This window comes from Amblyomma mixtum, chromosome 6, assembly GCF_055824585.1.
Source record: "Amblyomma mixtum isolate Tamu chromosome 6, ASM5582458v1, whole genome shotgun sequence".
NCBI classification, from domain to species: Eukaryota; Metazoa; Arthropoda; class Arachnida; order Ixodida; family Ixodidae; genus Amblyomma; species Amblyomma mixtum.
Genome location: NC_143017.1, coordinates 147,106,893 through 147,123,653, shown reverse-complemented (window position 1 = coordinate 147,123,653; position 16,761 = coordinate 147,106,893). Strand labels below are relative to the sequence as shown.

The 16,761-nt window shown below is 47.9% G+C and overlaps 1 protein-coding gene across 1 annotated transcript in view; it reads left to right on the top strand.

The window, feature by feature from the left end:
* The window catches only part of LOC149340702 (uncharacterized), a 38,757-nt gene that overhangs the window by 4,819 nt on the left and 17,177 nt on the right, over window positions 1–16,761 (top strand). The window contains exon 2 of the mRNA XM_089549532.1: window positions 4,402–5,393. Coding sequence (XP_089405658.1) covers window positions 4,402–5,393 — 992 coding nt within the window. The remainder of the gene's footprint in view (window positions 1–4,401; window positions 5,394–16,761) is intronic.

Here is a 16,761-nt window from a genome sequence, read left to right as displayed (position 1 = left end):
GGCCCTTTATTTCTCAATACGCAATTTAAATATTCTCTATTCGTTTTAGAAACCTAGATTGAAACATACTGTGAGAGGCCGAGCTTTCAGCGAATTTCTCGGTGCGCCCTTCAGAACACATTATCGCGAGCCTATTTATTTTTTAATATATGTTTCCTGTTTTAAAGTGCACTATAAATAGCACGCTCTGGCGAAACGTGTAATTAACTGCAGGCTGCATTCTCCGGCTGGGGTCTTTCAGCTCCGGAAACTGCTCCATTTCGGATTCTTTCTGCGCGTTTCTGGCTATAGCTATGGTATGCGCGCAGTGTGTTATTGCGCCAGAAGATGGTGAGTCGGCGCACTTCCTCCGCTCTCGCTCCCAATGAATCCGGTCGTAACCGTTTCTTGGAACAAAGCCAGTTCATGAGGAGGCCCAGTTCCTCCAGAACGGAGAAGAGGAGCATATAAAAGAAGACGCTTCGTAGCCAGTGATTCGGCGCCTGGAGCGGAACGGCGCAAACCTCTTCCATTCGCAAACATTATTTTGGAGTCCTCGTTTCGCTTTGTGGATTGCCTCTGCAGTTTATTTTTCGTTGGTGCGGAGATTTCCGTGGTTCCCGTGTCTGTCTCAGTTCCCTGGCAAAAAGCCTCGCTTACAGCGAGCTGGATAGTAGTGGTACAGCTGTGCCATGTTTTCTATCCATCTAATAAAAATAGTATTAAAAAGGAATGAATAGTTTTTTTTTTACTTTACTCCAGCTTTTCTCATTTAAGGTCCAGTTTTTGTTTTTCGGCTGCTATCCTTTATCTTTTTGGTTTCGCTACAGTGCTTTTCTTACAACATGCACCATCTAGCCCACCAAAAAGTTCTTCTAAACCATCCTTTATCTGTTTCTCGGAGTTATTGCGGCGACGTAATGTTCTTAAGTGTGTGCCGAAAGCATCCCGCTCGTAATGAGCTGTATCTGAATCTGATTGGCCCATTTAGCAGTTGGGCTACGATCGTGGTTTTTGTCTCAAGCACTCTCCCCGAGCATTTTTTATTCTGCTTTTGTTTTGAACTCTTGTCCTTGCCTTTTAGGCTCCGAGCTGCTCACACAATAGCAAGAAACAAGGAACTGCTTCTGGGATGCCATGGTGAAGTTAGCTCAGTGACAAAAGATAGTGCGAAACCTCGTTTCGATTAGTAATTGACACAACAGCATCGCTCGCTCCATTCAAAGGCTATATTTTTTGCAGGAGATATCTGAAAGAACGCGACCTACCCCATGAAGGAACGAAGGCTTCAAACAACCGAGTTCGCTTCGTGCTATCACGATTGGCTGTGTCTCGAAGCTATGAGCTCCTCACATAATACTGCACTAAAAGGTTTTTCGGAACGCCACTTAGATACAGATAAACTGATAAAAACCACAAAAAGAAGTGGTAGCTTTTTAACGTATATACGTAAACCGAGTAGACGTGTGAAAGGATGTGTTTAGCCTGGCTGGCTCAAGGTTTTGCTTTGCTGGGTCGTCAGCACGTCTGGCAAAGATATTATTTTCATAGTAATGAAGACGTCAATGTGCAATGCACACTGCGCGATTGTGTTTATTAGTTTGATAGTAGAATTAGTTGATGAAGACGACGATGTGCAAACACAGCGCGATAGTGCGTTGTAGTTTAGCACGAGACATAGCGTAGTGCTCTCGTGCAGTGGCCAGCGAAGCTGATGTGTTCACGCCACCGCGGGTTCAAATCTTGGTTGCGGTAATGTTTCTTTTATTTGTTTAAGGTTTGGCCACGGTCACCCTCGAGGTCAAGCTTCACACAAACACTATGAGCCGGTTAGATCTCGTGAAGTAGTGCTTTCGCAATAAAAAAAAAAACGATACTTCGAACGTATCGGATCTTTTAAACGTACCAGGAGTCTTATATTGGTTTCGTTCAGGATTCAGAAGGAGGAGTATAATAATCACAAAGAAAAGTAAAGCATGGTTGGGTTTAAACGCGCACCATGTCCGGAACGTCTTCGCCCATAGCGATCCAGTCGCCTCTGCAGCGTTTCGCTTCTCTTATAGCGCCATTCTTCCTGGAGCGCTACAGACAATTTCCGCTCGCAACAGCAGCGGATTTCCCCTCTTTTCTTTTTTTTTTTTTACCCCCGCCGCCAGAACGGCATCTCTGGAATCGATTATTTTGTCCTTCTTCTAGTGGTTTTCCGCGCGTTTGTTGAAAGCACCCGCGTTGGTTTAGAGAGTTCACTCCAGCTTCACTGCACTGCAGAGAGCCGCGTTTGAGTTTATGGTTCACTGGAAACCTCTATCCAGAACCACCCACTTTAAAACGAAGAAACAAAAGCCCTCGTTCTCCGTATCTTTAATCAAAGCTTCAAAAAGAAAAGCGAAGGCCAATGCCTTAGCGAGTGTTTTTTTTTATATCGCGTAACAATGAATAATTAATTTGAAACAATTGTATAAATTTAAATAAGGGCTCTGCACCTTCATACTGCTCCACCCCAGACACATCTACTTTTACGTGAAGCCATTAATGTTTTCATTTCGCTTTCGTTTATTCATTTTTTCATGAAATGCATGAAAGGGGCGTGGAAAAAGCTGAACGGTTAGTGGTTCGCGGTTTGTGGTTTGTGCTTTATGGCTTATGGTTTATTTCTCCACTTGAAAAGTAATAAAATATTCGATAGGCAAATTAATCAAATTCGTTAGTTTCTACGCCCAGAGCTTTAAACTTATTTGAAAAGTTGTTGAGCGCTTTACAGGAATACTTGATCAAATTTTTTGATGCAGGTTAGCTCTAGCGCAGTTCCTTTTTCTGGGCTTTTCAGAAAGTCTGGATACATTAAAGCAAAAAACAAAAAAAATTGAAGGACACATCATCTGGCATTTTTGCATCTCGATTACTTCGTTTACTTGTGTATGTTCAACGAAAGAGTCCCACAAATTTTTCGTTAATAAGCGAGAAGCCCCTTATTTTCAGCGGGCACAGACGCATGACACAGCGTTGAAGGCGACAAGACTGACCTCCTATCGTGTGCAATCAAAGTTCTGACTCATAGCGTTCATAGCGTACATGTCTGATCCATAGCTTTCCTTGCCCGAGACCAAAGCGGCCCAGCAAAGTCGAGCGCGCGCTGCGTGTGGATTCGCTCTAAAACGCATGCTCGTGCCTGGACAGGCTGTGGGAACTCGTTAAGACGTGACCATGTACGCTTTCCATCATAAGAACGAGGTTGCTGATGTGTACCCCCGGGCCGACTCTGGAAGACGGCGTGTCGGTTGATCACAGCCCACATATGGGCTCCATACGGTGAATACACGCACATGTGGGAGGGCGCGGCTAGAAGGCAACTGCGATATAACTTTCCCCCTTTTCCAAATTCACTGACTTTTCTCTAAGAGCTAACTGTTAACGAAAACTAAAGTGACTGTTTCTGAACACACCCTTTGATTTTTGAAATAACTGCAGAGCTCACAATCCGGTGGGAAGGTTGCCATGAGGTCATAATGTTACGTGACCTTGGCGGCCCATCCAGGTTGTTTCAAGGTCAAGCAGCATTCGTACAATGTTCGGCAAAATCGCTGAGTGTGGGCTGGAGTGATAACGTACTGTAAGTACAGAAGCTGAACCAGCCTGAAATGAGGGAGTTGCTTACCCTGAGAATGGCCTATTCAGCATTGAGAGCGGCCAATCTCCGTGGCCTTTCGCGTCGTGCAGAACTGTTCATGACGGCCCACTGCCATTTCAGACCAAGCAGACTTATTCGGCAGTAACGAGTGCTCTTACTCAAGATATATACTGATCGTATATTTCTGTATACCCATATTTGCACCCTGCATGCTTTTCGACTGTGACTTTTTGATGTGACAGCTATTTGCCGCAGGAACCAAAACAAAGCGTGCAGGCGGATGGCTTCTTTCACGTTTCGTGACCTTCTAGCCCGGTTTCATGTGCCCTCGGGGGCCGTTAACAGATCGAAATGCCAATGCAGAGAAAACCGTAAACATCGGCACGGCGATGCGCGTTATGCTAACTTGGTGCATGATATTCTTTGCGTGCTTTCATGCAAGCCCCTTTTTTACTTCTTTTGTCAGCGATGTTATGAACGCGGGTGTTGTCAACGCGGCGTTCTAAGATCCCGAGTGTTCCGCGAAACCGCCTCCAGGGAGATATGCCTCCTGCATTGCTGGTATGGGATAAGAGCATTAGCGAGTAATAAAGGAATGAAATTTCGCAAGGCAAGAAAAAAATTGAAGTTTGAAAGCGACTTCCATGTTACAGATGGCCACATGTCAAGTGTGGTGATGATTATTAAGATTATAGTGATTAAAATTACTATTATTAATAATGCGATTCCTTGAGTGACTTTATGCGCGAAATAATTTGTTCCCTGTCATATTCTTGCCTCCTCATTCTACGCAGGTCTTATAAAGAATTACTTCTGGGAGCGGTCTTGGTCATCGCGGTCGCGCATCGAGCTGGCTCCAGTGACGCGGTTCCTGAACTCTGCAATCTCGTAGACCAGCCTATGTACTGCCGCTGTGACACCAGCGACACGAAAGATGAAGTGACAGACGTTACCTGTTACGTGGGACGCAAGCTTCCATCTGACCATATTGTCTTTCAGTCATTCGAGCGACAACCTAGTGTAGTATATGTAGCGTTCACTGCGTTCGGTAATGAATACAAGCTTGACTTCGTTCCCACAACCGCGCTGCGTTACACGCCGCAGATTGAGCGGCTGAAGATATCCCAGGCTGAGCTCGGAGACCTCAAGCCCCGCTCCTTCCACAACCTCACGCGACTGGCCCTCTTGTCTTTAGACTCAAACGAGATAACTAGCCTGGACAGCGAATCAATCGCGGACTTGCCACGTCTCAAGAAACTCGAGCTCGGGGACAACAGGTTGAGGAGGCTCCGAGTTGGATCACTGAAGAATCTGCCATCGCTGACGTATCTCTTTCTGGAGCGCAACCAGTTGGAGATCATCGACGACGGCGCCTTCGAGCAGCTGGGTGCCCTCAAGGAGCTGGAGCTCAGTGACAACTCCATCGAGAAGCTCACGGAGCAAAGCTTCCGCGGCCTGTCCCACGTCACGCGTCTCGACCTGTTCCGCAACAAGCTGACTCGCCTGGAGGCCCGCGTCTTCAGCGGCATGCCTCAGCTGGCGGAGCTGGACCTCAAGTACAACGCACTGTCCGAGCTGGACGCGCTCGCCTTCGAGGGCCTGCCGCAGCTGACAGTGCTCTACATGTCGTACAACCGGCTTCGCGTGCTACCAGCGCACATGTTCCGGGGGGCGCCCAACCTGGTGTCCGTGGACCTGTCGCAGAACCAGCTGCTCACGCTTACCTGGAGGACGGTCCAGGACCTGGCAAAGATTCACGCCGAGTCCTTTGACATGAGCCTCACTGGTGAGACCACCCACTGAAGTTTCAGTGCTTACTTTTTGCACTCATTTTTAAGTTTTGTTCTATTATCGGGAGCAGAGGAAGTAGCGTTGTGCTGGTAAGATGTACATTTATAAAACAAGAAACCTTTTGATTTGGAAATGCGGTGTGTTCGGAAATTCACATGGGGATACCAGCTGCCTAGTTATGCTGAGCACGTAACATGCAGCATGGAGCGCCATACAACAGGCGCCGAGGATGCCTGTTGTATGGTGCTCCATGCCGCATGTCACGTACTCCGCACAAATATTTTTCATGCTACGTGCTCTAGGGACGATGAGTGCGCTTTGGTCTTCGTTATTGGAAAATATTTCCAGGAAATCATGCTAGTCCGTTGGCGGAAGTAACGAAAACTCAAAGTCAGTGCTTTCTCGAAAACAGGCTTGTTTTACTAGAGGATTTTTATAATACAAGTGCAGTTTGGTTTTCGGGCCTTTTCTTTTTAAATAATACCTATTTCGTACGACATAGCATGCGCATTCGATAGCGAAAGAAGGGCGTGAATTAAGAGAACGCCGGTTGTATCGGGCTTCGTGATACATGCTACGTGCTAAGCACGTAATTCGAGCAGGTGCAGAGATTTCACTCATATTGTGCTCTCATTGATATTAAAGCAGCCAATGACAAAGCTCAAAGCACAAGGTTTGCGACAACACACTTTTCTGACGTGCAAGAAAGCCGGAACAACAGCTGTCCGCACTCACGGTCATCATAATGTTGCGATTGGGCAGAATATTTTTTTTAACACGCAGCCAGGCACTCTAAGTAACGTTATCTTGCAGTGGTCTTTAATATTTTATAACATCTCGCCATTCATATTGCTTCAAAAAGCGAGCAATGTTTCTCTTGAAACTGCATGTCAAAATCGCACTCGCACTTCGTTGTAGTTGAATGGGGATGCTTTTTAAATGCTTACATAAATGGCTCGAGGACAGGCCGAAGATGGCACATTGAGTAAAGGAGGCTCTAAAGGGTGAGAGATATAGCGACATATGAAAGGAGAGGTAGGGAGGTAAACAAAGCAGCGACCAATTGGCTACCTTTTTTGCTGGGAGGAGGATGAAAGGGAAGCGGGATGGGAGCGTGAGGAAAAAATACTGATGCAGAACTATAGACTAAAAATGTTGAACTATGTCTTTGTGGTTCATCTAAAAACAGCTACTACTTCTCCTTCGAAAAAAACGAATAAAAAGCCTTCTCATTTAGGCACCCACCGCCAGAAGCCATTCTATGCCAAATATACATGCATCACCCTCAATAATTAAGGTCTCAGAACGGTTCACTGGCCCGACGGGAGGAATCCGTTCGTCGTAAACTTGACCTTGGAACTTTCGGCGGCCCTCATGCACGCAACCGAGACGAGGAGCTCGTTCGAAAATTGCCTGCGAGATGGGAACCGAGGGCAAGGGAGGAGCTCGTTGTATACAAAGTTCCGCCCACGAGCAGAAGCTATGTGCGGCGGCGCGTCTTTGAACAGAGTAACGGCACTGAGTTCCCGCGACGACAGATTGGCCCCTGGCGCCGCGGCCTTAGACAGGAGCAGCCGTAACAGAGAAAGGAGAATCAGGCCCCCTTTCTTAGCAGCAACGGTCTACAACTAATATAGCATGCGGCGGCGGAGCTCAGTTTCCTTTTCACTTGCGGAATTTTTTTTTTTGTTTCGGCCGCTAAGAGACCAAAGAGTACTTATTGGCTGCACCACGGAGCGAACAAGAGAACAACGTACGAAGGAGCAACGGTTCGCTATGTTCCTGCCTTGCTGCTGTGTAAGGAAAACCATTCAGCGTAGAGCAACCGATAGATGGCGCCACGTGGTTCTGAACGCGGTTCGTAAACTAGTTCCGTTGGCGCAGAGCAGCTCACGATTGGGCACAGGAAATGGTCTGTCCAATCACGATAGCGTATTTGGCTTCAGACAAGGCGCCATGCGCCGGTCTTACGCGCCAAGGCCTCTGTGACCTCGGCCTCCGATTAGGTAACGCTGCCGATAGCCTGCTGCACTGTTCTTCGTTGGGGCAGAGCATACGTCGCTTGCTCCATTATTGCCGCGTCCTGTATATACGGCGAGCGACGGCGCGCCGAGCACGCCTAGAAAGGGCAGGCAATGCGCTCTGGCGTCTTCTCCGACCGGGGGGCATGGTCGTTGCGGGTAAGCCTCTTCTCACCGGTTGCGCGTTATTGGCCCCGACGAGCGATCAAGCCTCCCGGCTGAAGCTGTTTACGGCGCTCCCCGTCTGGGAATGAGGCTCCGTGGGTTGTGTTAGGCCCAACGGCAGCAGTCTAAACAAAAGGCTCACCGGGGATCCGTGACTCACTTAAGCCCGGCGTTCCGCCCTCTAGATTGATTCATTTGTAGTTCGTTCTGTCTCATTTTTTTCTTTTTTTTTACTGGTTTCCCCGGCTTCCCAGTGGCTTTTTTTTTCTTCCTTTTTATTTGCGTTCCACTCTCGCTACTCGGAGTATTTTCGTCTTCGACGAGGCTTCTTGTTGTATTGTGGGTTCCCCCTTACCTCGGTATGGGAACGCAGCGACCGCTAACTACGAACGTTGCTCGAGCAGAGCCCAGAATTCGTTGTCAGCTTCGGTATGCTGTTGTGCAGCCAATTTGGCGTGGATGTTTTTTTCTCTTCGTTGAACGTTTACAAGATGTCGTTTACTTTTCATTTCAGCTTCCTGCTCATTCATTGCTAGTACTTTTTACCTCCTTTATAACCGTTTCCTTTAATTTTTTTTTCTGCATGGGGGGGGGGGGGGGGGGGGAGGGGGCAAGCATTTACACAACGCCGTTGCCTGCAACCGCTCCTCCCTACCGTCACGCAGACAGCGAGGAAATAATAATAAAGCCAACGGTGGAGTGGGCGGTCGGGGCTCTTCTCGTCAACCTAGAAGCGCATTTTATTTTATTAAGGTACATAGATTAGAGCTGCATTCTTTCTTCTCCATGCCACACCGGTGATCCAGATTTATTTGCGCCATTTATTCAGGATTTATTTATTCTGCCAGCCGCAAAGCTTTTCCTGGGCCCAAAGATAAAAAAAATTAATTAGATATATAAAAAAAGGTCTTCCTCGCATATTTTCCGAAATCTCGGTAAGATTGCCTTAGAGACTAGGTGAAGGCTTTCTTTTCTTTAATTTCTCGTCGTAGCGCAGAATATTCGATGTCAGTTCCGGCAACCCGATCCACGTGAGTCTGCGCCCTAATTAGCGTTTTGGGTACTTAGGCTCTTATTTTGTTCGACTCAATCCGCGTGAATGACGTCATGTAGGTGTCTGAACAACGTCATCACCTGACAACAGAGTGCACAGAAAACGACGAGGACGAAGGCCAGAAAATTCACAGGCAAGCACTATGTCGTTTTCTGCGCGTTTTGTTGTCAAGAATGGATTACCTATGAGTCCAAACCTACATCTCGAAAGTCATCACCCTCTCGGTTGGGCAACCGTACTCTGACTGGTGTAGTACGGAAACCTCCCATTATATACGCAGTAGTAAAGAGTACTGGAAGCTAGAAAGCTTCAAGGACAAGCGAAGCGCAGCTCACAAACGACAGCCCAGGCTTTTTCATAACCGCACGACATAATAAAGAGCCATCGGACCACCATCAAGCTCTTGCATGGTTCAAAAAGAAAATTCGCTGTGGCTTAGCTTGGTTAAGCCCGGTAATTGCGAAAGCAATATCCGTACCTACGCCATGGTTCAGCTGGTAGTGTAGCTGGTGGTGGTGCTTGTGGTTAGACTTGTGGCGATGCATCTGTTATACAATCCAATCCAATCCAATGCAGTCCAATCCAATCCAATTTAATCTAATCTAATCTAATCTAATCCAATCCAGTACAATCCAGTCCAGTCAGGCCGCCGTTCATGTGCACCGCCGTCGCACACGGACGGCGCGAGATCGCGAAGCAATGTTAAGCCGCTGGTGGTTGGCAAAACTACTGCTTTCTAGCGACATGAGTCGAGCCTAATCCCTTCAGCGTAACGCCACAATCGCGCTCCTAGCGGAGAGCGCAGGAGTTAGGCGCCGGTGGTGGCACCACCGCGGCTTGCGACGGCGACGGCGCGAGTCGGTCGTCCTTCTCTTCGGCGTGACGTCACAACACCTGTTGCGTTCCTAGCGGAGAGCGCAGGAGTTAGGCGCTGGTGGTGGCACCGCCGCGGCTTGCGACGGCGCGAGTCGGTCGCCGTTCTCTTCGGCGTGACGTCACAACACCTGTTACGCTCCTAGCGGAGAGCGCAGGAGTTACGCGCCGGTGGTGGCACCGCCGCGGCTTGCGACGGCCCGAGTCGGTCGCCCTTCTCTTCGGCGTGATGTCACACATGACGTCACATAGAGGTCAACTAAAGGTCAATGGTAGTACCGCCGCGCCACGGCAAAGGCTGAAAGTGCAAGTAATAAAGCTTTCGCTTTAAAATAATTAACAGTTCCAAAGGCAAGCACAGCAGAAAACATCCTACCGTCGTTCTTAAACGTCCGGAAAAGCGACTTCCACATCGGTACAATGTACTCTGCCTCTTGGTGCGTTTACGCATCTAGAGTACATTTTAAGCCCATGAAGCACACCGGGAGCCGCAGGTGAAAAAAAGCGTCGGTTTCAGGGAAGCTGCTGTACGCTTCAGCAAGGTAGCTGAAGCGTATAGCAGTCCGGTGCATTTTTTTTTAACACGTGTCAGCATATTTGCATTCTTCATCAACGCGATCGTGTTTGAGCTCTTAACGCGGAAGCCTGAATCTGTGAAGATTTATACAATGCGAGAGAAGATCTACCGGCCGCGAAGCGATGTCGCAGCAGTTGTGACCACTAAACTCTGACATCCTCAACAAGAAGCCCCGCATACAACAATACGGTATCAGCTTATGTTTTGCGCCTCTAGTGTACGCATCGAGCGGAGATGTAGCGTGACGTACCTGAACCGTAATTGTTCCTTGCTACCTCTGGCTACCCCTGTTTTCCTAACCCACTTTGGCTTTTCGTCCACTCATGTCTGGAGTCGACGATTGGCGCGCCAGCTTTGAAAGGAGAAGACTACTTGCAGATCAATGACAGTGAGCTTTCTTTACTGCAGGGCATGTAACTTAGTCGCTGATGATGACGATGAATGCGATGATGATGTCGAGTGTCAAATAAATTTTTTTTTCGTTGTTCGTGCTCGCGTTACTCGACGGTGTCTGCGAGAAGTCAGGCACTCAGAAGCGTAGCACCAGTCTCGGCAGCACTCCGTGAGATGAAAGCGCCAGACGACCCGTCGCCCTTGCTCCGTCTAGCGGGGATAAGTCCAGAAGCACACAAACGGCCTAGAAGAAGGATGCGTCCGGGCCACTCGGGTCCCGGTAGTCGCTCTGCTGATTTCGATAAGATGGATGAAACGGGCTCGCGAGCAATCCGTCAAAATCTCTTTCGGAAGCGGGCGGAGCGGCACTCACGCGTCCGTACATACATATAGGTGCGACGCGCAATCTTTTCCTCGGCGCCATGTTCGTTCCTTGTTCACGCTTCATCCGCTTTCATGTCGACTTTTTCGTACCTCTTCGTACGTTTTCGCTCTGCTTCTTTTCGCTGCTCCTGCTGAGTCGATCGCTTTGACGTTTCCTATCTCCGTGCACAGGTCTCGCTTCGAGGAACTAAGCGGAGGACACGTGACAAGCTTTTTGGAATACGTGTCACCTAGCGCATAACGGCAGAAAGTTGACCGATGAGTTTAGTGGGGGTGAACATAGTTCGTAACAGGGCGCCTTGATGAATTCGTTCCTCCGTAGATCCAAGCGAGGAAACACATGGCTGGGAAGGACACAACTGATTGGAGAACTATGGTAGGGGCCTTTGTCCTGCACCCAACTATTGGAGTAGAGGGTACGCGATTTTCACTGTCATGGTGCAGTGTACAAAATGGTATTTGCGAATAAATACCACATGCTGGCTAAAATATTTAAATCATTTTTAAGGAAGATATTCTGAAAGTAAAGTCGCATCCACCGTGCACGGTGAATTAGTGAATAAAGCGCTCCTTCTCATCGCGCATGGTAACCCAATGTACCAAAGCTACGACACACTGAATTGGACTCATAGAAATGCGTTTCTATCCCGATCTTTCGGATCTCTCTGAAGAACTCCAGGAATTCAAAACTGATCCGAACCCCTCCACAACGGCGAGCGTTCGATCTCGAACGCGTCTTCAACACTTCAAAATTTATGCTAGAATGTAATAATTAAAGCAAAAATTGGCTAAGAAGTCTCGTACGCAGGCGATGTATGTTGTAATAGTCTCTCATCAGCTGAATAACGATTTCTTCAGTAGAATAAATTTATAACATGGACCCGTGTGGAAGCAAGAAAATTCACGACTAAAAAAAAAATAAAAACGAGCTGCGAGTCAATATTATTAACGTTCTTCTTTTCGGCATAAAGTCATGTTTCGGAGCCACAGCGAGGCTGATCATGAACCAAGAGCTCACCTAATCCATACTTATTCAATGTTTTGTATGGCGAAGTCAGCCATTTTTTACACTTTTTCTTAGTTTGTCCTTTTTAAATCCCCTTACCAGCGCAATATTGAAAGTGCACCTGCCTGCGTATTCTCACATACAGAATTTGATACTAACGTTTTAGCTCCTGCACACAATCTAGGCCTTTTTTTTTAAGTGAAAAGAGAGCCCAAATGCCTTTTAACTTGACTCAGCGGTTGTGCGAGTTTTCGTGCACGCATTATATTTTGAAGCGCTAAAATATTCAGGTTAAGCCATGTCGGTTCGGGGGCGTAAGCTATGAAAGAAAAACTTTGGCATTATGTTCGAAACGGCGGGCTTTATGAAAGATTACAGGTATTGCATGCGATGCATCGGGCGGAAATACGGATAGTTCGAGAGCTGTAAAACCTTGCTCGTGGTCGCATCCATCAAAGCTTTTTGGTTACCATTCGGCTCGTAAGTATTGAAAATGCTTCCCTGCTTGAAAGCTGAAATAGCAACGTAGCTTTGGCGGCGTCATTGGGGCCTTGTCAGTAGAGCCTATAAGAAAGGGTGATCCAAAATTTTGCCCCTCAGAGTCTGGTGTTACAGGTCATCCGCTCGTGTTCGCCCACGAACTTGTTTCTGTGTTTTTCGTTTTTACTATATCTTGGCTTCACAAGCGGCTGAATGATCAAATTTCTTTCTTGTTTGTGCATATCGACCGTTCACTTGGGGGACCTTTTAGTGCTTCGTTATGACGATTTTGACCATTTGTATACATTTTTTCAATTGTGCGGTTCTCGGTTCTTAATCCACTGCCTGGCAGACCTGATATCAGATGACACATATCTTGGCTAAGTGCATACGCTCTATTCTCATGTATCATTCACTTTACTCACGGTTCATGGAAGCGACTATTTTGAAAAGTTTTCAAGGCTCTTGAAACATGACCTCATGTTATCGAGATGTTTTTCTAGTGGCCTGCGAACTGCCGCTTCTGTAGTTGGCAAGCTACTCTCGATTATTACTTTGTTTCACGTCACCGGGCTCCTTTGCAAGCAGCCCATCTCCTAAAAGGTCATGGATCATGGAAAACGCTCCACAACTGGGGCATGTGGGGTTTAACTACCCGTGTCAGTCCCTTGGTTTTGAGAGGCGCAGTGGAGAAGGGTTCTGGAAGGGGTTATGGAAGGGTTCAGATAAGGGTTATGCAAGGGCGTCCGCAGAATTTTTTGCAGGGGGGGGCCCCGTTGGTGCCCCGGGGGTGGGGGTGGGGTATGTTCGTAGCAGAAAGGCGCTATTTGCGGAGTAAATTTATTTATTTATATATAAATAAAAATTAAACAAAATGCACACATGAAAGAAAAATTACAAACAGCAAATTAAAGCGCGGCTAGGAGAGGTACATTGGAGTTTATCAACGAAGAAACAACTAAAATTAATAAAAATGCAAAAAGATGCTATATCACTTCGTGGAGAAGAGTGCTCAGTCTTGCTGCATACGGGTTCTCGACTCACCCGGATTGATGACCAGCACACAGCACAATATGTTCACAAACACGCAACTACAGTCACTCAGTCAGTCTTCCTTGAACAGCAACTGTAGGCGCCTCGGATTTTTCTGGGCGAATTGCGTAATTACACGTGTGATAAATTCACTTCTGTGCTTCATTACACGCTCTCGGTGCACACTCATCATACACATTGATTGGAAAAACTGTTGAACGCGTACGTTGAAAACAAAAGATGACTATATATACAACGAAAACTTATTTACAAGATAAATGCACGCTCGCAGCTTCATACACCTCGCTCCATCTTGCTTGCGCATCCGCACAGTCGAGCAACCGCACACACACTGCTCTCCGCTCGTCGTTTTCTCGTCCGCTGTCTTGGTTGTTCCCAGCTTCGCTGACAACCGGCCACTAAAAACACCCAAGCACAAACACAGAGGCGCGCACACGTGCAAGGGCTTACTTGCCGCAGTATCCCCGAATGCGCACTTTGGGGGTGAAAGGAACGCCGCGCAACTTCCGAGGGGAAGGGACACTCGCCACTCCAGTCGGAAAATTTGTTTTTGTGTTTTTATGGGGTTCAGCTAGAGCCCCAAAACGACTCAGGCTATGAGGGATGGAGCAGTACAGAGTTCCGGGTAATGTCGACCACCTGGGTCTCTTTACCATGCACTGACACGCACAGTACATGGGCGCTGTTGTGATTTGAGGCCCAGCCAGAGGTGACAGGCGAGCCAGGCAGGCGCCATCGGGCTGCGTTGACCAAAGGCGCTGGTTTTCGCAGAAGACGCAAAGAACGCTGGTGTGGGGGCGCCTCGGGAGACTGCGTCGCCGTGAACAAAAGCAGCTAATCCCCTTTGCCGGAGATTCTGAAAGCGGCGCTTCTACCGAACTGCGCTACCCGTGGATCGGAGGAGACAGCGAGCGGCGGCGGCGCCAACTCATCGCCCGCTTGCCCCTGAGCAGCCCGACAAAGCGGGGGTGGACACGGCTGATTTTACCTTCCCTCCTTAAGAATTCATCGGTGACCGGCGTAACGATAGGCGAAAACAAGATGCCCCGTGCACTGTCTGCCTCCGTGTCGCTATCTCTCTAGAGATCAAAGAAACAGACACCCATCTCAAGGCGGCTCGAAACACATGCTCGCCGGTGCCGCTGTATGTCTGGAACAGGTCGCCCTTCAGTAGAGCTAACGATGGCGTGGTTTGAAAACGGCGGAACGACGCACGCCCGGACGCGGCATTTCGCAGATGTGACCATGCGGGGCTGCTTTTACCCTTTTGACTGAGCGCACCACCGCCCCTGGCGTGCGGCCATCACTCACGGTTCGAGTGAGTGATTTTCCAGGGGGGTGCAGCCGCCCCCCCTTGCCCCCCCCTCCGGACGCCCATGGGGTTATGGAATAGTATGAACATCCTCTAGGTTCTTTTTTTTTAAAGTAGAATTAAATTTTTTTTTTGCGCTTCGCCTCCATCCAAATCCGACCATCACAGTTGGAGTTTGATTCGTCGACCTTGGTTTCAGCATGCGAGCGCCGAAGTCACTAAGCCACCATGTCGGGTAGCAGTGCGTAGTGTTCCAGCATGGCGGTTGTAGAAAAATTCTCGCCTGTCGCATGATCTTTTTATGCGGATCTGGCGGCTCAGTATGCGGAAGAGACGCACCGCAAACTGCCGTGTCATTATGGCCGGCTTCTTCTTGAGAATTTGGCATTTCATTGTGTGGCATGCATGCGGCGCGGAGTTAACATACCGAGTGGCTGTGCCGCCCTGACGCATGCATTCGTTTTCTTGAATTTTGATGAGAGGGTACCCTGTCTTCGCAAGACAAGTGCGGTTTCGCCGGAACCTCCTGCGTAATTTTGTCATGCAACGCAGATAAAAAAATAAAATTTTCTCTGGGTTGTATGGCTGACAATCTCGTTCGGTCAGTTTCAGACGCTCATTCCTGACAGCGTCAGTTGCAAGCGCGGTTGATATTTAGGTTTTTCTTCTATGCTTCGTTTTCTTTATTCGTTTACTGGTATGACCCGTTAAATAAGCTCGAAGATGGCAAGATATGTGCCGGAGCAGCCTCGCTACTGCCCTCCATGCGTTCCATAAAGGAGAACATGATTTCTTTGGAGACTGGATGTTTAAGCGTCTTGGCATGATACTTTGGTCTTTTCATCTTGAATACCTGGACTCACCTTCATTCTTCTATTAACGCGACCTTTCGCTCCAGACGTATTTTACCGACATTTTCAAAGGGTTCCACCAACACATACTTTTCCAAAATTGCTGATCTTTGCCTCCAAGGTTTTCCCTGCCATGGATGGAACACAGACAACACACGGTACATGATTGGGTCCAGAGCGCTCAACGTCCACACTTATGTGCCAAACATGTGCGAACATCTTTTTATCAGCAAGCTGATGCATAAGATTTCATTCATTGTTGTTACAGGAATAGGGCCCATTGTGGTTCTTGGGGACTATACGAAATCATATTGATTATGCAATGGATGCCAGCTCACTGCAGAAACGGGTTCGTTATGTTATAGCATACGGATATTCATATAGTTCTTTTCAAGCGGTTCAAGCGGTGGGTGTTAGATCTGCTTATATAGCGGGCCTCGACTCCCCAACGTGCATAGTTCGAAAAAACCTATGTAACACTAAGCTGGCGTATGTAGCACATTAAAGCAAGAACTGGGTACCAAATTGAGGGCCGTTGTCACAGCCATTGTCACAAACGCGCCGCGGGCCATGTTACAATCATGTTGTTGATTACTTGCTCTGTCGGGCAAACGTGTGGTGCCACTTTCCATTCTCGAAAGAAGTCGAAATTCAAATTAATTGCGACAAAACAGAAAGAAAATGAAAATTCACGCTTTATTTGGCTTGGAAAGCTCAACCAAATTGCATCAATGCGCCAATGAAGCACAAGAGAGCCTAGTAAAAAGTTGGTCAAGTCTCTTGTTGTGCGCCAAGTGCAACCCCCCGTCAAAAGTATACAGCCCAAGAGGTTTGCTTCTAAGTTGTATAGCGGGGCTCTCTAGCCCATCTAGCAATACAAAGCTTGCGAGGATTGACGCGAAGCCCCTCCTCTTTCGAGAAATTACGGTCGCTGAGGATGCATAACGAGGCATACAGTTGGTCTCACAGGCAACCCAATTGGGCCATATACGTTTAACGGGTGTTGTAACTCCAGTCCGACACTCAGTGCTGTGCGGCGCATGGAAGTACAGTAGTTGCGCAGTCCAAGGAGGAGGGTTGCAACAAGAAGCCAATAAAGATAAGAGATGGCAGGACAGTATTGTGAAACTAGAACCGCTGAACGCATACGAGCTTCGCTAGAGAAGATATAGGCGTGCTGGTGTACTGTAGTAA